At 39.8% G+C, this 26,268-nt stretch overlaps 2 protein-coding genes across 6 annotated transcripts; one reads left to right on the top strand and one right to left on the bottom strand.

Moving 5' to 3' along the window:
• Positions 1–307: 307 nt before the first annotated feature.
• LOC109461511 (CMP-N-acetylneuraminate-beta-galactosamide-alpha-2,3-sialyltransferase 2-like) lies at positions 308–13,021 on the bottom strand. 4 transcript variants are annotated; one of them, XM_019757885.1, is made up of 12 exons: positions 12,900–13,021; positions 7,336–7,467; positions 6,798–6,907; positions 6,411–6,501; positions 5,744–6,106; positions 4,927–5,098; positions 4,276–4,432; positions 3,733–3,844; positions 3,231–3,340; positions 2,647–2,832; positions 2,019–2,175; positions 308–1,668 (listed from the first exon to the last, which is right to left on the bottom strand). In XM_019757885.1, the coding sequence occupies exons 2-11, from the start codon at positions 7,447–7,449 to the stop codon at positions 2,028–2,030; spliced, it is 1,563 nt and encodes a 520-aa protein (XP_019613444.1). In that variant the 5' UTR covers positions 7,450–7,467; positions 12,900–13,021; the 3' UTR covers positions 308–1,668; positions 2,019–2,027. The 4 variants fall into 4 exon arrangements, with proteins under 4 accessions (XP_019613444.1, XP_019613446.1, XP_019613443.1 ...); XM_019757887.1 differs by lacking the exon at positions 308–1,668 and adding an exon at positions 10,680–10,685 and having other exon boundaries at positions 1,923–2,175; positions 7,336–7,461; positions 12,900–13,015; XM_019757884.1 differs by lacking the exon at positions 308–1,668 and having other exon boundaries at positions 1,923–2,175.
• Positions 13,022–13,916: 895 nt separating this feature from the next.
• LOC109461499 (116 kDa U5 small nuclear ribonucleoprotein component-like) lies at positions 13,917–25,979 on the top strand. Of its 2 annotated transcripts, none has more exons than XM_019757867.1 (25): positions 13,917–14,048; positions 14,455–14,574; positions 14,804–14,840; positions 14,975–15,053; positions 15,338–15,413; positions 15,521–15,586; positions 15,923–15,958; positions 16,359–16,449; positions 17,057–17,139; positions 17,419–17,585; positions 17,955–18,082; positions 18,336–18,399; positions 18,540–18,630; positions 18,934–19,069; positions 19,517–19,644; positions 20,103–20,296; positions 20,831–20,942; positions 21,407–21,547; positions 21,888–21,981; positions 22,143–22,233; positions 22,622–22,880; positions 23,403–23,642; positions 24,088–24,258; positions 24,889–24,996; positions 25,353–25,979. In XM_019757867.1, the coding sequence occupies exons 1-25, from the start codon at positions 13,926–13,928 to the stop codon at positions 25,446–25,448; spliced, it is 2,931 nt and encodes a 976-aa protein (XP_019613426.1). In that variant the 5' UTR covers positions 13,917–13,925; the 3' UTR covers positions 25,449–25,979. The 2 variants fall into 2 exon arrangements, with proteins under 2 accessions (XP_019613426.1, XP_019613427.1); XM_019757868.1 differs by having other exon boundaries at positions 14,975–15,057; positions 15,342–15,413.
• Positions 25,980–26,268: the final 289 nt, after the last annotated feature.

Here is a 26,268-nt window from a genome sequence, read left to right as displayed (position 1 = left end):
GCCGTTGGGGGGGGGGGGGAGGCAACCATATCAATAATATGACAACACAAACTAGAATACACACAATACAAAGTCTCTCAATCTTTTATTGCACAATTTGTATAGTTGCATCTTGGTTTCCCTACAAATGTTTTTTTTCTCCTGTAGCTGTGTAAAATTACCCTGTGAAGGGAACAGTGAATAGTAATAAGCTATTATTTATTAGTAACTACATGTATACCTCAGTGGTTCCACCTTCAGGTTGCTTGAGTATATGAGAAGTACTGTGTGCAGTTCTGTGAACTGCTAGGTGGCACACATTCAATTCTGTTCGTGTCATATCACCAGCACACTATCTACCTTTGCAATCATAACAGTTTAATTGTTAATAACAGAATTCCATATCTTTGACACAAGAACGGATCTAAAAACATTGCACAGAATTCTGCCAGTCTGAGATGTGCCAATCTCTAAAGATCACAAATTTTAGAACACAATACTGAGAAGTAAACTTTCACAAGCAGTCAACAAACTTTAAAAATCTCAAAATAAAAGCTTTTCAATTAATAAGTACAATCACACACACGTATAGGACATTGTCAACATGATTTAGAATTCTGATATCTACCTGAGCTAAGATTCAAAAGTCAGAAAGATTTGACATGTCAACAATCTATCTACATTTCATACACAGCAATACTCTGTTGGAAAACTGCATAGTGTCATTTGGTACAAATCCTTGAATACATACAGATATATAATTTCCTTTTCTACTGCACGGCAAATTTTGTCCATAATTCTCATCTAATATTTACTTCATTCATATCAATTGATTTTATACATCAAGTGCAACAAAACACGATAAAATTATACTCTTTGTATATGCTTCTGCATCAGTTAAACTCACCTTTCAAATAATTTCAATCTCTTGAGAAGTCTCATGCATTTTGTACATACATGAAGTCAAGTCTACCTGTTACATGCTGAGAAGAGTATTTGCCATCCAAATAAAAAGTTTCTTTTTAATTACATTGTACTTGAATATATAAGATTAAGAAATTCCATCTATCATCATCATGTATGTTTCTGTTTAAAGTATGTGCATGACTCGATTTGCTGTTGCTATCAATAAGTTTGGATTTTAAAGTACTCACCTGAAAGTGTATGTCGCCATACATTTAACATTTTCGGATTTGGTACATTTGAACATGCTCAAAACTTCTAGGGGTCTTGAAATAGTTGGGAAACAGAGTCCACCATTGCCATTGTTATTTTTGAAGCATAATTTGATAGGGATTCACTTACTCCTGGTACAGAATTGACAGCAAAAACAGTGAACGTTACAGTACAGTGAAAAAAATCAGGAATTACAATAGTATAACAGAGGCACTTGACTGCTTGAATTCCGGATTTCTGTTCCAAAAGAATTTCTTTATCATTGCATATCAATTTTCAATTTCTTTTCCTAAGATTGAATATAGAATTCACCCATTCTGTGCAACAGTTCATTCTGTCACCATTTCTTGTAATTTGCTTTGCTGTGTATTGCCTAGTAAACAAGAACCTCAGAAAGATTGTACACCACATTTTTGTACCATCTTCCATAAAGTTGATCACTGCACATCAATTTTCAATTTTATTTCCTTAATATGTATAGAATTATAGAATTCCCCCCATTCTGTGCTACAGGACACTCTGTATTATGCAGCAAGTTTCAACTGTAATTTCCAACACAAGAAATTGGACTCACCCAAATTTTCGACTGTACAACTCCAGTCTTTGTCAAGGAATGAGCAATCCACCGCTTCTGTGACGTCATGCAGATAACGCACGTGACTCCGTAAGCAGTGGATCATAGGTTGCAGAAAGTCTGTGGCGCCCCCCGTCTCTGTTGAGGGATGGTTGTAATGTTCATTCCTTGACAAAGACTGGAGTTGTACAGTCGAAAATTTGGGTGAGTCCAATTTCTTGTGTTGGATATTACAGATTAATCTTGCTGCATAATGACTTCTACCAACATAGATGAACTTTCAAGATAGGACACTCTGTCACCGTTTCTCGTCCCTGCGATGCCAGGTGACGACGCCCACATTGTCCAGCAGCTTCCACAGAGCGCGCTCGTTGTCTATGTTATGTGAACCAGTGCTTTTTGCCGTGTGGACTGTGAACTTGTTGTCATAGTAGTGTATCGTGAACCTGCATGGAGAAAAGTGGATAAAGGCACACATTGTCAAGCTCTGTATTGTAATTTGTATTGTATTGTAAACAAGGACACCAGGAAGATTTAATTAAGCATACAATTTGGTATCCAAAAGGCCGCACCAATTTAATCAATTGGTTTAAAACAAAAAAAAATATCAACTCCAAAATGACATAATTTAGCCCCAACAGTTGTGCTTGTCATAGCTAGCAGTTACAGCTTTTCCATCTACATGTATTCATACAGTGGTTTAATTAAAAGTTTTCGTATTCATTTCAATGATTGAATCATAAACCAACCCGATATGTTTACTTCATGGCTCCAATTAAAACATTTAAGGCTATCATAGGATGCCTAGGCCTGTTTGTTTGCCCTGTCCCTTAATATTTTCTTCTAACAAAATCAGAGAGCCAAGAAAGCAAAATGCTATGGCCTAAATGAGATTACAAACAAACAAACACACAAACCTTGGATCGTAGCCGAAGCCGTACGTGTTGACCTCGTCACACAGTTGGATCGCGATGAAGGTAACCATGGCGCCGGTCGTAGGTCGTGAGCCCGTGGCGTTGAGGAAGCGGGCGTGAACGTAGCGGATAAAGTCTGGGTGGAGAAGCTTCAGCTGGTTGGCTGGGATGTGTGGGTTCCGCAGCTTTCTGGAGAGGGAAGTTAGAGATGGACTTGGTGAGATTTGTGGACTGTTTTTGGGCCTATATCAATGCAGTGTAGTATTTTTAACAGCAAGATTGAATGATGTACATGTACCATCAAGTTTTCAATAAAATACAGATTTATATACAGGAGAAAAATGAAGCAGGCAAATCTGAGAATCGAGAAATTAAACTGCTTTGGCTAAAATATGAATGAAATGTCATATTGAAAGTTCATCTGTGTTGGTAGAAGTCATTATGAAGCAAGTTTGAACTGAAACAAGAAATTGGACTTTCACTGATTTACAAAGACACGATTATTGTACAGTCGAAAATTTGGGCAAGTCTGAAAGTGTTGAAAATTACAGTTCAGCCTTGCTTTATGCTGAATGAAACTCTCCCACCTGCATCCTCCCTTCTTGGTGCAGAAGTCCGGCATGTCTGTCCCCTCCACCATCGCGATGGCCTGGTCTATATCATACTGCTTAAAACTCGCAAAGATGAACGTCACATTCTGAAACAGAACAAACAACACTTTAACATTAACATACCTACCAGAGGTACTGGATCAAACAGGAATGACTGGCTAATATAATAATGGATTCCAGTCAGCACTTTGATCATTGTTGAATTTCAGACCCATTTCAAAACAAGTATAAGGGGCAAACATAACTTACAATATTAATCAATATATTGCTGACAATGAAATATTTCTTTTATCTTATAATTTAAATAAAACTAGGGCATCATTTTTAAACAACTTATAATTATAACCATTAAATGTTGATCATGGAAGCCAAATTCATTTCTGTCACAGTCTTGCTTTCCACAATTATAAGAAGTCTTGTCAACAAGTTAGTAAATTGTTATGATCTTGATAACGAATGATTAAATTAAACTGCTCACATCTTTAGTCTTAAGTTGGTGTCCGTAGCTGGACTCTGGGAAGAAGGTGTAGAAATCTGTCTTGTTCCCGATGTCTTTGGAGTATTTTCCACCTGTCAAGGCACGGTTCAGTCTATATAGGGACAAACAAACAAACAAACAAATATAATCAGTTGGCAATTACAATGTACAATGTAGAAGGTAAAATATACAAAGTGCTTTCAGTATTATAGTAATTACAACTACACAACTACGCACCACAGTGATTGTAGCATATGGGTATATGTTAAGCGTTTAGAAACCTTAAAAAGGAATACCGTTTCCTTTTAGTAGTCAGACTTTTAGTGATAAAACATTGTGACTTTCTTTTCAAATCCAGAGAATCAATCATATATAACATGCATTTTAAACCATACAAAATTTTGATGTTATTAGTAACCATAAGACCACAATATTGCTCAGGATTCACCCAAAAAATCCTTGATTCTTTTTTAAATTTTATTTTTTTCTAATCCTGCCATACAAAACATGGCTAAAGAAAAAGGTGTCGCTAAAAACCCTGACCTGAAGACATAGTCATGTCCATCTATCTCCTTGCCCAGTGCAGAACCGTTGAGACTGCCCCCGGCCCCGACCACAGCACAGCGAATACACTCCCTCCTCTCACCATGGAACACGGGGCTGTTCGTAAAGTTCTTGTTGTTCAGCAGACGGGCTAGCACTGCACAAAAAAATGTCAATGTCAATGTTAATTGTTATAACACTGCTGACTCATTGCTTATTGCTACATTGTAATAGTACTAGATATGAGTTTATGATTGTGTAATTTGTCAAATGTCCATAAGAATGCAGTGTATAAATATCATACATAATATTATACAAACACACATTTTCTTACCACTCATATATGATATTATACTAACGGCTCCTCAGTCTGTGATACAAAAAAAAATTATAAAAGGACTAAAATTGAAGGCAGAAGTTATAGTTAGATACTAACATTTACCCTTTTTCTATTCAAAATATGTACATGTATATCAATATACAACAAAATCAAGAACAAAACTTATTTACACAAAGTTCATCAGTTTCTGTTCTCATGATAATCACAAATCATATAATAATGTCAATATTTATATTAGAGTACAAAACATATAAGAGTACAAAACACTGTAACATGTATAGAAAATAAGGGAACAAGCTCTTAAAGCTTACCTTCTCTCTTCTGAGCCCTGAACCCAAACGGCAGACCGTACAGTTGTAGCTTGTTAAACTGTTCTGCACTGTTCACGTCTTCACTGTCCAGGAAAACCTTGATGTTCTCCATGTACCTCTCCCCAAACCACTCTGAGTCTTCTACCTTATCCATGATGGTCGTCACACAGTTCTAGATTCAAGGCAGTTATAATATAATATAATTATGTAACTAGAAACTACATTTCCAAAGCAAATACATGTTTTACATTATGTTAACCTCCACATGGTCTATCCCAATTGCAAGAAACTACACTGTAACAGTTTACTGATCTGTTTATTTTTACTCAAACACATTCATATACAATTTATATGGTGACCAGCCCCTCCACCTCTGTCCTGCCACTTGCTACATAATGTGATCCAACAACAACAACAATGGTGTCTACATTGAACATATTGCATAATGTGTACTACAAACCATTTCTACCTTACACACCTTAAGCTCCGTTACATGTACCTGCAGTCATGTGTTGATTACCTTAAAGAGTTGTGTGTAGACCACCTTGCAATACCTCTCAAATACTGGTGTGTTGTGTATGTGTATGTCCATGTGAGGCTGTATTGCTGTAATATCATCAATCAATTGTTGTAAATGGTAGGAAGAAAAATTGTCATGATAGTTACTGTTACAGTACTGTTACTGTCTATATTACATGTTTGTCATTATCACTTTTTATTGACAGTCATCATCATAATTAACATCAGTCATCACAACACAAATCATTGTAAAATGCTTGTTTGTCTCTTTGTTTCATTAATTCATATTCATACTTACAGAAGGAGTAAATTCCCAATCTTTGGTGAAAGTAGCTTCCTTCAGTGGAGGCGATTTTCTTGGCAGTGCCGGTAGCTCATCTTTTGGCGGCCTCAACTTAGACAGCGCCATTTTTAAATCTTCACTTTCTTCTTTCTTCTCTTTTACATCTTCTTTTTTCTCTTCCTTCTTATCCTTTGTATCAGCAGGTTGCTCCTTCTTTTTGTCTTCTGCATCTTTCTGTTCCTTTTTTATTCTTTCTTCGTCAGTTTCTATTGAGATTCCCTCTGATAAGTTAACTGTAGTCTTTTTGTCCTGTTGTTGAGGAGGGAGGTTTTCTGAGTGGATGATCACTTCTATCTTGTGAAGGTAGTCCTTAGCAACCTGTGGGGAGGTGGTTACAAAGTCTTTGAGGGAAGAAATCATGGTTGAAAATTTGTAAAGTCACAGTCACATGTACAGATTTTTCATGGTTTCTTTTGGATGTTTAGTCAATGTTGCATTGAGAATTTTGCCGTTGCAAGCGATATCTTTTCTGACACAACATTTTAAAACTATAGACAGGATGTCATCCTTAAATACAACCTAACATGTATTAAGACATTCTGTTGAAGAGCTATGCACAGTATTAAATATATTACAGGTTTAGAACTGCCAACATGCTTAACTTCACCCCCTCCCCACCCACCTGTTCACTGCTGCCCAGTGTTTGATACTCCTCCAGTAGCTTCACCATAATCAGCAGCTTCTGAGAGATCGTGTCACCCTGCACGGAGACCCTGGGACAGGAAAATTTTATCTTCCAGTTAAATTCTATTCGTCTTCCTCTACTTCCAAAAAAAAGTTGAAGCCAAATTATCTACTACTATCTACACTGTATATTCGCGGTCTGAGAAAAATGGAGATGTTTGCAGAAATACATGTGTATACAAGTGCAGAAGAAATAGAAAGTCGGCTAATTATTTTTTTGTGGTTAAATGGTAAATTTGTGGTACAGAAGTGACCATGAAAAATAACAGTACCACAAATATGATTTACAGTATGCTGTGCAGCCTTGTTATACAGTAATACTGACTTGGGATATCCGAGCACCCTGGCAATCTCCCGAAGTTTCTCCACATCCCCACTGGGCACATCGGAGTCTCCTGCTGCCTGTAGTTCAAACTTCCTCCTGGCTAGGACTGCCTGGGGAAGGACAACAGATTGGATCATATTAACAAAGTCTTAGCTGGAAAAGTGAACCATTATTAATACCACTTGTGACATCAGGTGGCATGATGGTTTGAGCGTTTGCCAAGGAATGAGGAGTTTCTGAGTTCAAATCTGTTGTGCCCTTGGGAAAGGCCCTTTAGGATTTACATGAATTTCCTCACTTCATTCAGGTGCAAATGAGTAACTTCTGTCAGAGACTTCAAATATAGGTCTCATGTTTTGTGTAGAGCTATTGTCTCAGCAATTGTTAAAAAAACCCACCACACTTATCAAAAAGAGTATAATTTACTATAAATCCCAAGGTCATAATGAAGTAAACCAACACATAAACTTTCACCCCAAGGTCCTTTGCTATTTTGTTTATGTCCACCAGTTCTTAAGTATTAATAAGTGCTGCTTACCTGTTTAGTCTTGGTGTTGACTGCAGTGAAAGTGACAAAGCCGATATGGACCAGAGCGTACACGACAACCCCCGCTGCAACGGCAGCGAGCAGCTTTACTGACGGCCGCGGCATCCTGCCTCCTTAGAACTCCTGCGGATAAAACATGAGGGAAATTTCTTTAGTCGAATTTCAACTTGCAACAGCAACATACGTGAAGGCAGCAAATTCACCTCAGATGCTGTGCTCCACACATTATATTTATAAACACATACATACAACAAGAATTAATGTGCTTTAGCGACGGCCACAGCACTGGCTGACAGCCAGTAAACTAAACAGCTAAGAACTAGGCTTGAAGTCCATAACGTTTTAGGATATAGGGAGATGGTATAGCCACCTTCAAAGATTGGACAGTGAAAAATGGCCCAAACCCTCGTGGTCAACCAAAGAAGAAAATTAATGGTTTGACAAATTGAATGTAAGGGAGGACTTCCACCACATGAACCTACATAACGTCAACCCACAGGACAGAGGCAAGTCAGGCTGCCATCAAGCCTCTGAGTATTACAGTGCAAGGACGTCTAACCCTCGGAAGTCGGGAACAACAGATGCTAAACCAGATAGTGAGTGTGAGTGTGAGTGAGTGAAGGGTACATTGTTAGCTGAGATAAAGCTAATTTATGGATCCTAATAAAGTTAAAGTCACAGTGGTACATGGGGTCGTGCGGGGTATCGGTAGAGTGTTTGGTTCAGAACCGAGAGGTCCTGGGTTTGAATCCTGCCATCATCAATCTTGTTGTCATGTGATATACGCAGTACTTAAAGGAAGCATTTGGGGATAAGTGCACCTGCACTAGTGCACATGAGAGGACTAAATCAACTTCAAGGTGTGCCATATTGACTCTCTTGGCACTTTATAATTATACTAGAGTTCCACGATCTCATACCTTCGCCAAATGATGTTAGCTTTTATGAATAAGAACTTATATACAATGTATTAATCCCCCTGATTATGCAAATAGGATCCGCAATTGCATGAATTATATGTTGATCATAATCTCCACCAACAGTCTTATTTTAACAAAGAATGTCATTATAGCATTTCCTCATATATTATGCAAATGAGGTCCTTATTTGAATAAGTTATGTTAAATTATGTTCACCTTCACTAAACTTCAAACACCCCAAGTATAAAATTCCAGGCAGTTACCACTATGCAATTATAACATTTTCTCATTAATTATGCAAATTATGTCTTCATTTGCATAATCGATATCTGCCTGTGTTTCTCTCGTTGTTAATAACATATGTCGCAAGCTTGAACTTCCTATCATGGAATGCAGCTGATTAATAGAATTTCCTCATTAATTATGCAAATTACATCCATATTTGCATAATTGTAATATCATTATGTCAAGCATTACTCAAGCTACCTACATACCAAAAATCATGATGATCCATCAATCGGTTCTTGAGTTATCCTCCTTTAAACATTTGTCCTTAGTGGTGCATACCGGTTCACTGGACTTGGATCCGGACTTGTAAAATGTTTAGGTTCAAGTCCAAAAAAACCTAAAAGTCAAGAACCGAGTCCGGACTTATTACCATAAAAGACCATTTCACATACCCCTTTTCTTTTTAAACCACCTAAAACCTTCCGTAGATTCCAAAATCTTTGCTGCAAAATGAAGAAAACATTGCCATCGGGCATCGTCAAGTACCAGCCTCCATGTTATGTGGCCAAAGTTTCACCCAGACAACATTGCAAGGTTGCCAACATGCGATTTTGTATATGCCATGGGTTTAGGTCCGGACTTAAGTCCGGACCTGAACCTAAACCTCTGGACTTGAATCCGGACCTGAACCTGAAATTGGGTTTAGGTATGCATCACTATTTGTCCTTTAAACCCCCCTGCAGTTCCAGAGCAAGCTGCTAGGGGGCCCAAACTCACGTCACTTCTTTCCCAGCACAAGAGCTACCTGCCATCCAAATTTCGTCACCCTAGCTTGTCTAGATCATGAGATATCAAAACCGGAAGTTCAGCTGCAGTACCATGACAAGCCGCCAGGGGGCCCAAAATCTAATCAGTTCGAGCTCTCATCAAGACCTACCCACCTACCAAATATCAAGATAATCCATATAAGCTTTCTCGAGTTATGCTGTTGACAGACAGACAGACAGACAGACACACACACACACCGACACACACACGGCCAGGAAAACATAACCTTCTCCAATTCTTGGCGAAGGTAATAAGACTGTCCTCACTTCACTCAGGTGGAAATGAGTACCTAGCTTATATGTTAGGGACATCCCTCAGATAGGAGTCGGTAAATGGAGGTCCTGTGTTTGGGAAAGCCACACCCCATTTATGTTAAAGCCACACTGATTGAAAAGAGTTAAGCTTAAGGGGTCCTTCCCGGTGTGGGTGGATCAAACCTTACACTAATATCGTCCAGCCTTATACATGTACAGCTTGTACATGTACTTACTGTACAAAACTTACCGGTAATCTGAAACAAAAAAACTAATCGTGGTGAAACTAACCTTAACTCCTCTCTCCCAACACATCAACAACAACCTGTGGCACACAAAGACAGCTGTTACTCAGATCAAGAGAGTCCATGTGGCAAACGTTGAAGTTGAAGTTCATTCAAGTGCACTCAAGCGCAGGTGTACTTACTCCCAAACACTTCCTGTGTTCTTTGTAGTGCTGGGTATACCACATGACAACAACAAATTTATGTGTTACGGTTGGTTAAAGCCTAGGCCTGTGTCACTGACAATTTATTCAAGGAATGTGAAAGACTAGAGGCCTACTAGTAGGCTCACCTACACCTACAGAGCTACACCCATAAGCAAACATGACTGTCCAACCATGTCAGTGATTTATATGTACACAGCTTGTTGTCTTTAGACCTCCGATCCTGACTTTCTATCACAAAATAGCAGTTCATCCAATGATAGCACAGAAATTAGTGGTTTGCCCAATGAAAAGTTGGCTGCATTTCTTCAAATATTGCCTTTCTACATTCATATTTTGCATTTCTAAGTTTTGACAGAGGTGGGCAGGGCTTAGATCTGTCTGTTGTAAAATTTAAGGAAACAAAATTATTTTGACTGTTTTTAAGAATTGCAACTCTTGCGAGGTCAAATGCATTTTCAGTGTAACGAAATACTGTTACGCTTACAGTAGTACCATTGTCTGTAGTGGAACGATTGTGACAACAAGTACTTCACTTTCCCCTATCAAGGCAAATTTGCTACTTATAACTGAATGCCACTCTGTAGCGAGTGTCCCATTATATCAGACACATGCAACTTGTTTTTGTCCCCGTTCATTTTAGGTTCAAATTCAATTTTCCTGCTGTGAAAAGCTTACTGTGAAAGAACACAATTCACAACATCGGTCAGTGAGAAATTTGCTGTAATTCTATCCCATGTATAAATACACACTGACTGGGCGAATGTCAATAAAGCAGTGAGACACACACGAAACAACAGAAGGTGGAGCCCATGGATGCATGCCTTCCTACAACATGCACCTTTTTACTTGACCTGAACCAAATTCAAAGTCAAGTACCCATATACACATGCACCTGGGTGGAGTGAGAATGAAATGAAGTACTACTAGTAAGGTGCTATTAGATCTTTAAGGACTTAAGAATTAAGGACAAAAGAAGTGAGGGAAGCTGTTTGAAGTTGGACTTGTGTGCCTTTTCCACAAGGACACGAGTCAAGCTAAGAATGCCGTGCCACTGGAGCTAAAACCATACCTTAGAGATTTGATCCTGTGTTCACTCTAAGTCATTGGTGCCAAACAAGTCATAAATTAATGTAGATTTTGCAATAACAACGCCTCAAAATACTGATTAAAAGGCCAGATATGGAACAACCCTAAATTTTGCTAATAATGATTTCTATACACTTATATTTACAGAATACTGTTTACACAGTTAAGCCTGTGCAAATAAACGTGGTACACATGATGTAATATTTCAAGAGCAGCGTTCATGTTTTAACAAACCAACCAGACATTTTCTGCGCCGTGTACATGATTTTGAACTTTGTACCCAGTATATCAATTGTTCTGGCACGTTTTTCACCATCCAATCACCCAAATACTCTTGAGTAGCACAAATTGAGTTATGAACAGTATTTGTGGGAGTGTACATCTGCCTGAACCATGTTTTGATTGCATTTGACATGTTGTCAGTATGATGTATGAAACTTAAGACTTCTCAAATCCTGAGTTTCCCAGGTTAATTACTGTTTCCAGCAAATCAATCTTTCTCAGGTTACTGTTGACTGCCAGGTACTGATAAGAATGTGGATTTATGTAATTAAAAAAACAGTTGAACCCTGCTCTATAGTTTGTGCACAAAGGCACATTATTATTAATTACTGTACTTAGTGAGGAGATCTGAACCTGTAGTCATCCATGGGGCACTTTTGAATTAATTTTAGTATTATTACTTAACACCGTCACAAAAGCTGCCAGGCAACAGAAGTCGGGTTAGACCAAGGAAATCCTAATTCCTTTATGGGGACCGCAAGCCCTTTTCCGTAGAGCGTAATCGGCCGTTTTAATTCTACGTAGAGCGACTGACCTCTCTAATTCAAAGTAGAGTGTAATTGATGCATGTTGCGTAGAGCGTATGCGCCATTTTAATTCTACGTAATGTGTTGTAGCCAGTTGGAACTTATCGTAAAGCGTAATCGAGAGATTTCCGAATTCAGCGTACAGCGTTGTCGGGACCCCCCCATGCAGACCCCCCCCCCTTAAGAGAATGCAGCCTTGTCCGTGTTAACCCACTGGACATATTTAACATGGTGTGAAGACCAGTCAACTACTGCCAACCCCAGTGTCAGGGACCCCACAGCAGTATAATTTACTACTTGACTGTCGGGCACTACAATTACTACTGTAAAATCCTAATGTTACATAGTTGCAAGGAGGCTTCAAATATAATCACGTATTGATGTAACTTGCAATTTGTAGATAAAATCAAGGAGGTAAAATTGAAAACAGCTTCAACTTCACGGGCTAGAAAAATGTGGTGAAGTGTTGAGATTGTACAATGTTTCACATTTGCACAGATTTAATGTGACACATTTTCTGAATTGAATTTTAATTGAACAGCTGTGACCTAGATTTAAGGCATAACTAAATTTGCTTAACTACTGGTAGTCCTGTACTGTACATAATATAGTCTCTAGAAATACTCAATCAACATTGCCTACTATGAACCAAATACCAGAAATACGAAGGTTACAACTTACAACCTCAAAATATTAAGATAAAATACTAACGCAAGTATCACACACGTTTTTGGATATCAATAAACATAACTTACATGTAGTTGAAACGCAAAACAACTGGTTAACAAACTGACAAACTCACCTCAAAATATTTCCGATCATCTTAAAAATCACGCAAACTTTGGAATAATTAAGTAAACACTCAGAAAGATAGTCAACATTCTGACACCCTAGTAAATAAGTAAAGACCAACTTCTACGTATACAAGGAAATAACATCGAAACTAAGCTAAAATCGAGAACAGACAGTTGTACACTACCTTTCCAGTCATTCGCACATGTAGTCAGCTGTATTTAGGGGCTGTTGTTGCGGCGAAAACGCGAGGAAAAAATGAAAACATGATCACAAACATGCAGTGATCATTGACCACATGGGGAATGTGGACTGTCGGGTCAAAATACAATTAGTATTAGGGACCAACCGTTATTGGTAGTTGGTATGTATGAATGTGCTTAACTTTTATTAAATTCAAATGTTGTGTCTCTATTGTAACATTGTTAATCATATATCATTTTCATGACTTTTTATATGAATGACTTTTCATAATTTGTGTCATTAGTAAGGTTATGATACCCCTCCTAGAGAGTATATGTACTGTCCCTAGTTTTGTCGGTCAGAGGTTATCGCGCTGCATGGCGGGAAGGCATCGTCGGACCAACGCGTGTTGCTGAACAAAAACTGCGGGAAAAACACGAAAATTCCGTAAATTCCAGGTAAGAACGGCATGAAAATGTACAAGGAGCTGCTGTATAGATACAGGTCCTGTGTTGATATGTTTAAACGTTGTGTACGTTTTGAAATGTGTGAGTTTCGGATGGTTCTTTGTAGCCAAAGGGGGAGGGGGGCAGAGAAGTTTTGGATCCACAAAGCATGCTACTGCACTTGCGGGTTTCAGTGCGACTTTAGATGATCTTAATTAAACCACAGCAAGCATAATTTATTTAACATTCAGACTGCTAAACTAGCTATGTGGCCTAATTGTATAGTTTGGCTTGAGGTTCGTTAGGGTTAGGTGGCAGGGATACATGATGTACATAGGTTATAAAGCTATCTAGTGAGGATACAAAATGAAACACTGGGAGCGAGTAGAAACAGGAAAACCCCTGATTGATGGGATGCCAGGAATCAACCCCCACCGAAGCCGGTCAGTCAGCTTACGACACCAGCGCGCTAACCTAAATAGTGCATCATCAGTCCTCACTTATTAGATAATGAGTTAGAAACTCAATATTGTCATGACTTTTATGTGATTAACGTACTTCACCAGCAGGCTTAAGTCATCACCATGGATACAGAGCTGTACGATGAGTTTGGGAACTACATCGGTCCACAGCTGGACAGTGATGATGAGTCGGAGGAAGAAGAGGAGGAGGCAGAACACATCAGGAGGGCGCAGGACTACGGAGAGGTAACGTCTGTTCTTTTGATGTTAGCAGTTAAGTCATCTTATCTTATTCAACTTGCTAGACAATGTCCCATGTGGGACATCGCATCCAGAGTCATGTACTAGTAGTAGAATGAAAAACTTTCAAGCGTAAACTTTCTATGATCATGAGTGTTGTCAATGTGTGTGTCCATGGCTCTCTCTCTGAAAAAAATGAAGCAACGCAATGCTGCAGTGAGTGAGTTGCACCACCTGGATATATGGGTGACACTACGTATACATACTTCATCTACAAGTGTTTTTTGATGCAGAGCAGTGCAGGTAATTTTTGTGCAGGTTTCTAGTTAGTATAAATTTCTATAATAATTTCGAGCCTAGATATGTTGTGTTACGGTATATCATGTTGAGATGTCATGTTTGTTTCCTGTAGGATGAAGATGATGCAGATGAAGCTATGGACCAGGATGTGGAGCCCTCCATGGCTGTGGTCCTACATGAGGATAAGAAGTACTACCCGAGTGCTGAGGAAGTGTATGGGGCTGATGTAGAGGTGAGTCAAATCACTAATCAGTGTTTAACAAGAAATCTTTTTATTATATTCAAACCCCCGTACAGAAAGGGAAAACTGCAAAACATGAGTTTCCACTGAAAATGAAGTTTTTAATTGTTTTTGTTTCTTTAAAGATAGAATACTCAATGCCAGCTTCTTCAATCATTGATTGAATATTTAATTGAAGTTGTCAGTGTTTTAATGTCATTTTTTATTTGCCATCTTTTAGACCATAGTTCATGAAGAGGATACTCAACCATTGACAGGTAAGTTGAACTTACTCTTCGTTTTTGCAAATTTGCTTTTCCAAATATGTATGATGTAAAGTTTGGAAGACATTGCTTAAGTCCTTTATAAAGCATCTAGTCTAACATGTTATAACCTTCTGTCCTCTCCACAGAACCAATCATCAAGCCCGTCAAGAGAAACAAGTTTGCCCACATTGAACAGGAGCTGCCACTGACCAGCTACAATATGGAGTATGTTATATACGTCACACACAGAGTTTTTGTTTTGTGAAAGTTGAACATGTACATTTTACTGCTTTATACAAGAGCAATATATTTATATAGAGCAATTTAGAATTTCAAAGGTTTAGTATTTAAGCTACATCAAGTGAAGCTTTTGTTTTGTGAAGTTGATCATGTATTGTAAGTCTGTTATATACAAGTTTACAATTGGTAGAGCAATGTTAGAATTTCAAAGGTTTAGTAGCTACGTTTTTGTACTTAAGACAGATAAAACTCACCTTCCATACTTGCAGATACCTTGCTGACTTGATGGATAATCCAGAGCTGATTAGGAACGTGGTTCTAGCTGGGCATCTTCACCATGGGAAGGTGGGTACAGGCGGGCTGAAAGTATTGTTTTGGGTAGGTGATACTTTCTGCTAGGTTTGTGTGTTTGGGTTCTAAAATGAATGGTGGATCATTCTGTTTTTTTCCAGACTACTTTTGTGGACTGTCTGATGGAGCAGACTCATCCCGACATCTTCACTAAAGAGGACAGACAGGTGGGTGCTTTTTACCTCACTGACTCTTCACACATAGGAATTATACATTGTGCCATGGAATGGCCGGGGGGCTAGACTATATACCGGTATATATGGAATCAAGAGGTCACGGGTTCGATCCCTGGCATTCCTGGCTAGATATTATGTTGTTGGAAACAAGGACACAATTTCTGTATTATCATATTTATTTGAATACTTTGTTCAGTGTCTGATTTGAATTAGCTGCTATCCTGTCATTTTTTTTCAAAATTATTGCAAAATGCACTTGTACTAGTAAATAGGACTTGCACTTCCTATGATATAAGCAGTTGGTAACAATGAATGTTTTTGTTGCAGCTGAGATATACAGACACACTCTTCACAGAACAGGAGGTAAGACATATCAGCTTCTCATGTCTGCTGGTGTTGGGTTGGCAAAATAAGCTTAAGTAGGTTTAAAACTAAGAAGTAAGATTAGCCCTATTAGTATTACAAATGGTGACATCTTGTTGTGTTTATTCAAGCTGTTGCAGTTAAAGTTTAAGTTAAGCCATAGTTACCAGCAAGATTTTTATTTGTCTAGGTTCTTTTAAACATTGGAAAGATCCTGACATTCTAATTCTTCATTTTGACGTTTCCTGTTTGTATTTCCCACCCAGAGAGGAGTGAGAGTTAAAAGCCAGCTATTGACAATGTAGCTACCGGCAAGCTTTTTACTTTTTTTTAACATTGGAAATATCCACAGATGTTTTTCCAATATTCTTCATGTTTCCTGTTTGTATTTCCCCCCCAGAGAGGAGTGAGCATTAAGAGCCAGCCGGTGACTCTGGTCCTGCCTGACTCCCGTGGGAAGTCTTATCTCATGAACGTTATGGACTCACCAGGTCAGACATGTGTGATCGTTTTCTCTGGTCCTTCTTCTCCTTCTCCAAACAAATAAGGTCAATGACCTGGACCAGACAGCTGTCTCCATGGTAACATGGTGTTGGATTACAGTATGTAGCAAGTTGCCGGACAGAGTTTGAGGGGCTGGTCACTATGTATGAATGTGTTAGGACTCACCAGGTCAGTCATGTGTGGGTTGTGGATACTGCCCTTGACCATATGTCACAAATAACACTAAAAAACATATCCTGAAAATAGTCAAATGTGATAGGTATTATTCAGTGAATAAAGAAGTTATGACAAAAAACTACTCTTCTGATGTTAGGGAACATCAAATCTTCCAGTTCTTGATTTTTGCAGCCAGTTAATCCAAGGAATTTCTGTAACTGGTGCTGTAGCAGACACCCTCTGGTGTTGGATCACATTATGTAGCAAGTTGCAGGACAGAATTGTAGGGGCTGGTCACCATATACATATTAATATAATATGAATATGTTTGAGCAAGAATAAACAGAGCAGTATTTTGTCAGAATAGATTATGTGAAGGTAAACATTATGCATTTGCTTTGCAAATGTTACATTTGTAGTTTTGTTGTTTTTGTGCAGGCCATGTAAACTTTTCAGACGAGGCGACCGCCGGGTACCGCCTGAGTGATGGAGTTGTGCTGTTTGTGGATGCAGCTGAAGGGGTGAGTAGAAACACATCAGGCCGTGGAAAAAATGTTGTGTTTAGCTTGTAACAACCAGTTTTGCCTTGTGGGCTTCTTCCATTGTGTTCTTCTTAACCTCTTCATCCCTTCTTGCGAGACATAAGACCATGACTTTTTTCTTCCATCTAGGTCCTTGGCCATCTTCTTTCCTGATCACCATTACAATGTTTAATGTCCTGTGGGCTTCTTCAAGTGTACAGAGGCTAAATGAAAGAAATTCATGAAGTTCCTTATTTTCATGCCTTTTTTCCTTGTCAGGTGATGTTGAACACAGAGCGTCTACTGAAACATGCAGTCCAGGAGAGGCTGGCCATCACTGTGTGTATCAACAAGATTGACCGGCTCATGCTGGAGCTGAAGCTTCCGCCAACAGACGCTTACTACAAACTCAGGCAGATCGTGGATGAAATCAACGGACTACTGAGGTAGAGAATATGTAAACAATAACTTATTGCTTAATAATTGTGTATGGTGTAATGTATAGCAACTTCTATAATTCTTCTCAACTCCATTCATTTTTCTTTTCACAATGTTATTGATAATCTGGTTAATAAGTATAGGTGCTCTAAGTGTATTGTCAGTGTAGTTTATTATGACTCCAGAAAGACATTGTAGTGTAGTGTAAACAAAATTAACAAAATGTATTTACTGCAAAAATACATGAATTTACAGTACTTTCCTACATACACATTACAGGACTTATCATGTACAATGTATGTTTACTATGTTCACAAATTTCACAAATTTCTGCTTGGTTGACAGAAGTTTCCCAATTTTGCTCTCCCCCCTCCCAGTGTATACTCTGAGGAGAGTGAGCCTGTAGTGGTGTCTCCCCTCATGGGGAACGTGTGTTTCGCCAGCTCACAGTACAGGTTCTGTTTCACCCTGCAGTCCTTCTCTAAAATATACGAGGACACTTACGGTGAGATTTCTTAACATGAACATTTATGTGGTTTATTTTGTTACATATTGTGCAAAATTGTTTTGTGGCAAATTGCTTGGAAAGTTTATTACTTTTGTGAAATTTTAATGTTCAAAATAATGAATAAAACAAGAAATTCACAAAAACACATTGAGGTATTGAATCTCATATCTTTTTCTCTTTGATTTGTATTAATAAGTTTTAACATTTAAAAATGTATGATGTATATTTACTATATTTTGATGCGTTACAGGTGGTTTTAGTGCAAAAGAGCTGTCTCGTAGGTTGTGGGGTGACATCTACTTCAACTCTAAAAGGTGACAGAAAAAACCTTTCTTTTGTTTTTTTTTCATCATTAAATACTTCAATGAAATCATGAACGTGTTAGAGGGTAGATTGTGTTTATGTCACATTCAGTTGGTATGATTTGTAAAAAGTTTGTTATGTTGTTTTGTAGTCGGAAGTTCACCAAGAAGCCACCCATGAGCACATCCCAGCGCAGCTTTGTGGAGTTTATTCTGGAGCCACTGTACAAGATTTTTGCACAGGTAAATGTGTTTTTTCGTGATCTTTACAGATTGTTTGTTGCTCCCTTCCCCCAGGTTGTAGGACACATAGATGCTACCCTCTCCCATGCCTTTGTTTGAGGAGATTTTTTGTGACCTTGACATAGAGTGTTGCCCCCCTCCCCCGTACCCTTTAGGAGCTGTTTTGCTGTGACCTTGATAGTTTCTTTGTCGCAACCCCCCCTCCCCCAGATTGTGGTAGATGTGGAATCCACCCTCCCCCATGCCCTTGAGAGGCTGTTTTGATGTGACCTTGACAGAGTTTGTTCTTGCCCCCCTCCCCAGGTTGTAGGTGATGTTGACTCGACCCTCCCCCGTGCCCTTGAGGAGCTGGGTGTCCACCTGACTAAGGAGGAGATGAAGATGAATATCAGACCACTGCTGAAGCTCATCTGTAGGAGATTCTTTGGAGACTTCACAGGTACGTAAGGATCTCGGTACATCCAGAACCATGCTCAGGTACAGTTCTGGATAGTCCACACTTATTCAGAACTGTACAGTGCATAACAACCCACTGGTCCTATGGCTTGAAAAAGACTTTGGGACTACCTTTACCTTTACCAAATTGGTCCTGTCCTTGGTGCTGAATTTCTACTACAGTAGATAACACTGCCCTTACACAGAGACAGTGGATACTACAGCCTCCACAGACTCAAATAGGCTAAAGAAATACCTTAACCTTTTACTACAGGTACTTTTGGTAAAAAAAAAAACTGTTTTATCTTTATTTTGTCTGGTTGCTGAATTTGTTGACATGTGTGCAGAACACATCAAGGTAGGTCAGGTCAAGGGTTGGGAGGTCAGTTGGTCAGGTCAAATTTTAGGAGGTCAATTTTGCATTGCTGAATTTTGTCCCGCCTGTTTGCAGGTTTTGTTGATATGTGTGCGGAACACATCAAGTCCCCGTACGCAGCGGCGCGCACCAAAGTGGAGCACACCTACACAGGCCCACTGGAGAACGAACTGGGAGACGCCATGTTGGAGTGCGACCCTGAGGTAGGTCAGGTCAAAGGTTGGGGGTCAATTCAGACATTACAACATAGGACTTTGTTACATGTAATAAAAATCGCCTCCTGTCTTGTAAAGATATTAATATTATGATATTACCACAATAAATGAGGTTTTAAAATTTTGCTCGTTTTGACAAATTGTCAATGTAAAAAATGTATTCATTGAGTTTTGAAATTAATTGCCCAAATTCTAACAAATGTGTATTCTGGGTAACACATAGTATTAATTCAATTCTTAAAACCTATTTGTTTAGTTTTTTATGCCGGAAAACATCTTGCACCTGGTAGCAAATGTCAGCCAATTTAGCCAAAATCATATCCAGTTGCTTGAGTCACTGTTTTTTGACGTATCTTATTACCTGGATGTTTAACCTTCACTGATGTGTCAGCCAATTTAAATAATGAAACCTAATTTGATTAATGTAATTTTCTCCCCTTCCCCAGGGCCCCTTGATGCTCCACACCACTAAGATGTACTCCACAGAAGACGCGACCCAGTTCCTGGTGTTCGGGCGGGTCATGAGCGGAACCATCCACGCTAACCAGGACATCCGTGTACTGGGGGAGAGTTACACACTGGATGATGAGGAGGACTCCAGACTGGTCACCTGCGGACGGCTGTGGATATCTGAGGCCAGGTTTGTTTGTTTGTTTGTTTGTTTATTATTGGCTAACCAGGACATCCGCGTGCTCGGGGAGAGTTACACGCTGGACGATGAGGAAGACTCCAGACTGGTGACATGTGGGCGGCTCTGGATCTCTGAGGCCAGGTGGGAAAGGGCTGGGCCTGGATTTCAAATAAAAATCCTGCAATATAAGGGAAAATTATGAAGTGTGATATATACACTAGAAGGCAATACATCTGTACAAGTGACCACCCCTGCATAAGGACCACCTGTGGCCACATTTTGGTACATAATTTTCCCACTGACACAAGCATTAAGAATCTTGCCAGGCTAGGTATTAGAACTAGGATTAGGATTAGGTATTACCCAAGTGTCCTCTCATGAGACACTGGGTACGACATAGAGGACATAGTCTAACCCTCGGAAGACAGGGAACAACAGGTGTTACACCAGATAGGGAGCGAGCAAGCAAGCGAGTGAGTGAGTGCTGTTCAGAATCGAGACATATATAACAGTGTTTTCTTGTTTCTCCCCCGCTGTACCCAGGTACAAGGTAGAAGTGAATAGAGTGCCTGCTGGGAACTGGGTCCTGATCGAGGGAGTCGACCAGCCCATCGTGAAGACATCCACCATCACCGAGGCCAGGGGCAACGACGAGGTAACAGCTCGTAATGTATTTTTCTGCATACCAGCACTGGTCCAGGTAACGTTGAGAATTACCTGCGAAAGCCAAGGTTTACCTGCACCATTCAAAATTTGGGAACCATGGATCAAACTACAAGCTATTGTCATAATTTCTTTAATGCTTCATAGGTGATAACAGTCAATGCATTAAGTAAAAATCCACATACACTTACATGTCTAGATATACCCAGTACCCTAAGACTCCTTTCCTCTCCTGCTGCAAATATAAATTAATTAACATTAGTCATTTTTTTAACCTTCCCAGAAAGAAAACATATAATAATTGTTTTTGCTCTGTTTCTTCCTCTTCTCCACGTTGGAGGGGCTGGTCACCATGTATTTGAATTTCTAGACCTTCCCCATGTGAAGATAAACATTTTGCATTTGCATTGCAAATGTTACCTTTCTAGTTTATTTACATGATATGTTTTCTGCCAGGCGTACATTTTCCGCTCCCTGAAGTTCAACACGAGTTCCGTCATCAAGATCGCGGTGGAGCCCGTCAACCCTTCGGAGCTGCCCAAGATGTTGGATGGACTCCGGAAAGTCAACAAGAGCTACCCTCTACTCACTACTAAGGTAACACTGGCACTGGTGGTACTTTCCACATACGTGTCCTTCAAACTGTAGTCCAGCACTGTGGTAAAGTACAAAAAAATGTTGTTTACGTAGTGACCTTGTCTCTGGACTACTTGTCAAAAAAAGCTAGGGGAATTTCCCCGGTACAATGAACCTGTAAATACTGTACATCTTCGTACCGTCTTCTCTGTCACAACCAGTGGGAGATGAGCTCTTCAATGAGCTAAAACTGGATCGAAATATCTTTCCTTTCCAATTCTGATGACAATATTGATATACAATGTATCATTTTTAGTAGGTTGAATCTTTCTTATTTTTGTTCTTCTAATTTTTTTTCCAGGTTGAGGAGTCGGGTGAACATGTGATCATGGGAACAGGAGAACTGTACCTGGACTGTGTCATGCATGACCTACGCAAAATGTACTCTGAAATAGGTAAACTATGCAGATTTTACATCTTGTACTGTATCTAATGTAGAAAACTGGTGTGTTACACCCAAAGGTGATTTATCGGTTGTGTTCTTAACTAGTTGCTTGTACTTCAATAAATAAAAGCTGTTTATTATGTTTGTAGAACTGTTTTATTTTGTTACCAGACATTAAGGTGGCAGACCCGGTTGTGGCCTTCTGTGAGACAGTTGTGGAGACGTCGTCACTCAAGTGTTTTGCAGAGACACCAAACAAAAGGTGGGTCTTCACTACTGTGTAGATATTGACTTTAATCATGTTCAACTTATCAGAAGGAAAACTTACCTTTTCTTGAGATATCTTCTGCAAATGCAGGTAAAATTGGAGTGTCAGTGTTTCTTATGTCTACCTGCACTGGTCCATAAACTAGATCCCACCAATGAAGACTATAAAAGAAATAATGGAAATAGTTTCTGAATAAAAACTATTTACGGATAATTTCTGAACTGTTACAGTTTTTAAAATAAGCCATATTTCCTAAATTTTGAGTGATGCAGGTAAAATTTGTCTGGTGCAGATAATTTTCAATGTGTGGCGATACAGAAAAAAGGATTTCAAGTCCTGTAATTACAACTTAATATCTATTAACATCCTCCCAAATCCACAGGAACAAGATCACCATGATTGCTGAGCCCCTGGAGAAAGGCCTGGCGGAGGACATCGAGAACGAGGTGGTTCGGATCACCTGGAACCGGAAGCGTCTGGGAGAGTTCTTCCAGACTAAGTATGACTGGGATCTTCTGGCCGCTCGATCCATCTGGGCCTTCGGGCCGGATAACACCGGACCTAACATCCTGGTGGATGATACACTGCCGTCAGAGGTGGACAAGGGACTACTGAACTCAGTCAAGGACAGTATTGTACAGGTTAGTACGGGAGTATTGTTTTGGTTGGCTGAGTTGTGGGTTTGTGCATGCAGACGGCATTGTACAAGTTAGTAGAGCGGCCAATTTGAATTTCTCATGAAGAAAGAATTGTACAGTTCAAACAGTACAGTGCAGGGTTCTCACTGGATAGTGTTGGTGGTTAGGCACAGAATGACAACTTTTCATGGTGCAAGCCACTCATTGAATCCCCAAGACATGACCACAGTATGTCCCCTACACTCAAACAGCCTAGTGGCATTGTTCTGGGTGGCTGAGTACTGGTAAGTTTGAACTGTAATTTTGTATTACTGTTACTGTACATAGAACTTTACCACACTGGCCTGTACTGTTTCCTTCTCTCTCTCTTTTCGGTTTAACATCTGTTGTTCCCCGTAACAAGGGTTAGATGTGCTTGCACTCTAATGCTGAGGCTTGATGGTAGCCCAACATTTGTCTCTGTACTGATCCTGTAACTTGTGTAACTTATAAAAGTACAATGAATATCTTTCTTCCAACTCCCAGGGTTTCCAGTGGGGGACCAGGGAAGGCCCGCTCTGCGACGAGCCCATCAGGAACGTCAAGTTTAAGATCCTGGACGCCGTCATCGCGGGGGAGCCGCTTCACCGGGGCGGCGGGCAGATCATCCCGACGGCGCGCCGTGTCGCGTACTCCGCGTTTCTCATGGCGACACCACGCCTCATGGAGCCGTACCTCTTCGTGGAGGCACAGGCACCCGCAGACTGTGTGTCAGCTGTGTACACGGTGGGTTCACTCACTCATTCTCTCTCACTACCTCACTCAATCACTCACTCACTCACAGGCACCGGCAGACTGTGTGTCAGCTGTGTACACGGTAGGTGCAGATTTGTTAGAATGTCAGCAAATGTACTGCATCTCCACGAAACTACAGTTTCTGTTGGACGTTTGATCAACGTTGCATCAGAATTTTGCCAGCTGGATATCCAACACAATATTTGAAAGCTACAGATGGGATATCATTCTTAAATGCACAACTACGATCTTACGTTCTATAGAAGTGCTATACATGTTACGTTCAAGAATTGGCACAGGTGCAGTACATTCTGCCGATGTGCTAGATTTATGTTTGTTTGTCAACTTTGGCTAGATGTTCACCAGCTATTCATATTCTTATCTTAGACGTCATCAACACTTTAACTGACAGATTTTGTCTCTTTGTCCTACTCAGGTCCTGGCTCGGCGGAGAGGTCATGTAACCCAGGATGCACCAATCCCAGGCTCCCCCCTCTACACCATCAAGGCCTTCATACCCGCCATCGACTCCTTTGGGTTCGAAACGGACTTACGGACACACACACAGGGCCAGGCCTTCTGTCTGTCTGTGTTCCACCACTGGCAGGTATGTTACACACACACACACACACACACACACACACACACATACACACACACACAAACACACACACACACACACACACACACACACACACACACACACACACACACACACACACACACACACACACACACACACACACACACACACACACACACACACACACACACACAGGGCACGCACACACACACACACACACACACACACAGGGCCAGGCTTTCTGTCTCTCTGTCTTCCACCACTGGCAGGTTGGTTCTTTTTTTGTGTGGTTTTGGTGATGCCTGAGAGGCAAGCCTGATATTATCTGTACACGTAATACTATTCTGTTTAGCCAGTATAACCACCCTTGGGTATAACACACCGGCTTTGCAGGCACGCGGGGCGGCGGCAGCTGGCTACATTACACCGATCGATGTGTTACACCTAACCTTTAACATTGCACTCTGTGATAGTTCTAGAAAAGAATGAGTTGTATGTGACAACAGGTTGGAATTGTTTTTTTACAAATTTTCCAGGAATTTGTACTATTTATGCATATACCTTGTCCATATAAGCTCATAGTTAAAACTTTCGTTCTAACACAAAAGGTACATTTGATTTCCTCATAAACATTTTCCTGTTTCCTCCCCCCAGATTGTGCCAGGTGACCCCCTGGACAAGAGTATTGTGATCCGACCTCTGGAGCCCCAGCCTGCCACACATCTGGCTCGGGAGTTCATGATCAAAACTCGACGAAGAAAGGTACAGGACACACCATTGGGCTTGAAATTAATAATATTATATATTTTTTCTGTATGCCATGACCAGTGCAGATAACATTAAACATCACACTAAAGCCTGTTCAGAAACCATTGCCACTGATGCTTTTATACTTCAAAGGTGGTAACAGTCAAATAAAAATCCAGGCCATTACCCATTTCTTTGGTCAATCGCAGATCTTTGACACTATGTCTGTTTCATTGTTTTATGTATCATTTGAAAGCTTGTTCATTACCGATTCCCAATGAAGTTATGTCTTGTCCATTATAACAACACTTTTTTTATTTCATAAAAAGCAAGATTGTTTTATTGATGAATACTCATTTTCTATCCTGTAGGGTCTGAGTGAGGATGTCAGTATCAACAAGTTCTTCGACGACCCTATGTTGTTGGAGTTGGCCAGACAAGACGTCATGCTCAACTACCCCATGTAGAGCCTCACATCCAAACAAAGCATCATGTCAAACCCCATTTGGACCCTTACTCTTTAGAAGACACTATACATTGTGTGATCTTGCAACATTCCTAATAAATAAAGTCATAGTGTGTACAAGGCTCAAAATGTGATAGGTCTAGGAGAATGTTTCTTGAAATTCCTTGTATATTAAGATTTTAGCTGTAGGAGGGGATGGGCACTATGTATGTACATGTATGTGAATGTCTTTGAGTAAGAATGAAAAGCACTAGATTGATAGGCTAGATCATGTGAAGGTAAACATTATGCATTTGCTTTGCAAAATGTTATGTTCTAGTTTTGGTTAAATTTGTAAACCTGATTCAAAGTAACAGTTTTTTCTTCTGTCTTTTGAAAAACCTAAGAAACAAGGAAACCTTTGACAAATATTGTACTGGATGTTGACTTGATGTTAATTTAAACACGTGGTCAAAGTGTAAGGATAAAGTTTTTGTATTGGTACTTATTCAATGAGGAATACCTTGATAAAGACTTGTACTTGTACAAAGCACTTTGTGTGTTTGTGTCTTTGATTTGTAGATGTAACACTGTCAAGCAATGTCCCTATGTCAACAGTATAACATAGCTATGTGGCACCCAGCAAGACGATCATACAGCCTGCTGTAATGCGTCTGAGTGGCTGGTGTGTTGTGGTGTCAGCACGTTTCAATTTGTAGACAACGTGGGCTGATTCTAAGGTGTGTTATTCTATTATATAGTAATACTACGTATGTGACTTCGGGAAGCGGCAACAAACAGGTTTGCTAGAACTCGTATTGCAGTACTTTAGTCAGCCGTAG

The sequence above is a fragment of the Branchiostoma belcheri genome, unplaced genomic scaffold (genome assembly GCF_001625305.1).
Source record: "Branchiostoma belcheri isolate BF01 breed outbred unplaced genomic scaffold, Haploidv18h27 scaffold93, whole genome shotgun sequence".
In the NCBI taxonomy this organism is placed as follows: Eukaryota; Metazoa; Chordata; class Leptocardii; order Amphioxiformes; family Branchiostomatidae; genus Branchiostoma; species Branchiostoma belcheri.
This window is presented reverse-complemented; position numbering and strand designations above follow the sequence as displayed.

Bases quoted from the DNA above. Each gene is read 5' to 3' on its own strand.
- LOC109461511 (XM_019757885.1), bottom strand. From the start codon at position 7,449: ATGCCGCGGCCGTCAGTAAAGCTGCTCGCTGCCGTTGCAGCGGGGGTT. The intron at 6,502-6,797 runs GTCAGTATTACT...TTCCTGTCCCAG, and splicing joins AGGGTGCTCGGATATCCCAA to GGTCTCCGTGCAGGGTGACA. The intron at 6,107-6,410 runs GTGGGTGGGGAG...ACCTCCCCACAG, and splicing joins CACTGGGCAGCAGTGAACAG to GTTGCTAAGGACTACCTTCA.
- LOC109461499 (XM_019757867.1), top strand. From the start codon at position 13,926: ATGGATACAGAGCTGTACGATGAGTTTGGGAACTACATCGGTCCACAG. The intron at 15,414-15,520 runs GTGGGTACAGGC...GTTTTTTTCCAG, and splicing joins GGCATCTTCACCATGGGAAG to ACTACTTTTGTGGACTGTCT. The intron at 20,297-20,830 runs GTTTGTTTGTTT...CGCTGTACCCAG, and splicing joins CTGTGGATATCTGAGGCCAG to GTACAAGGTAGAAGTGAATA.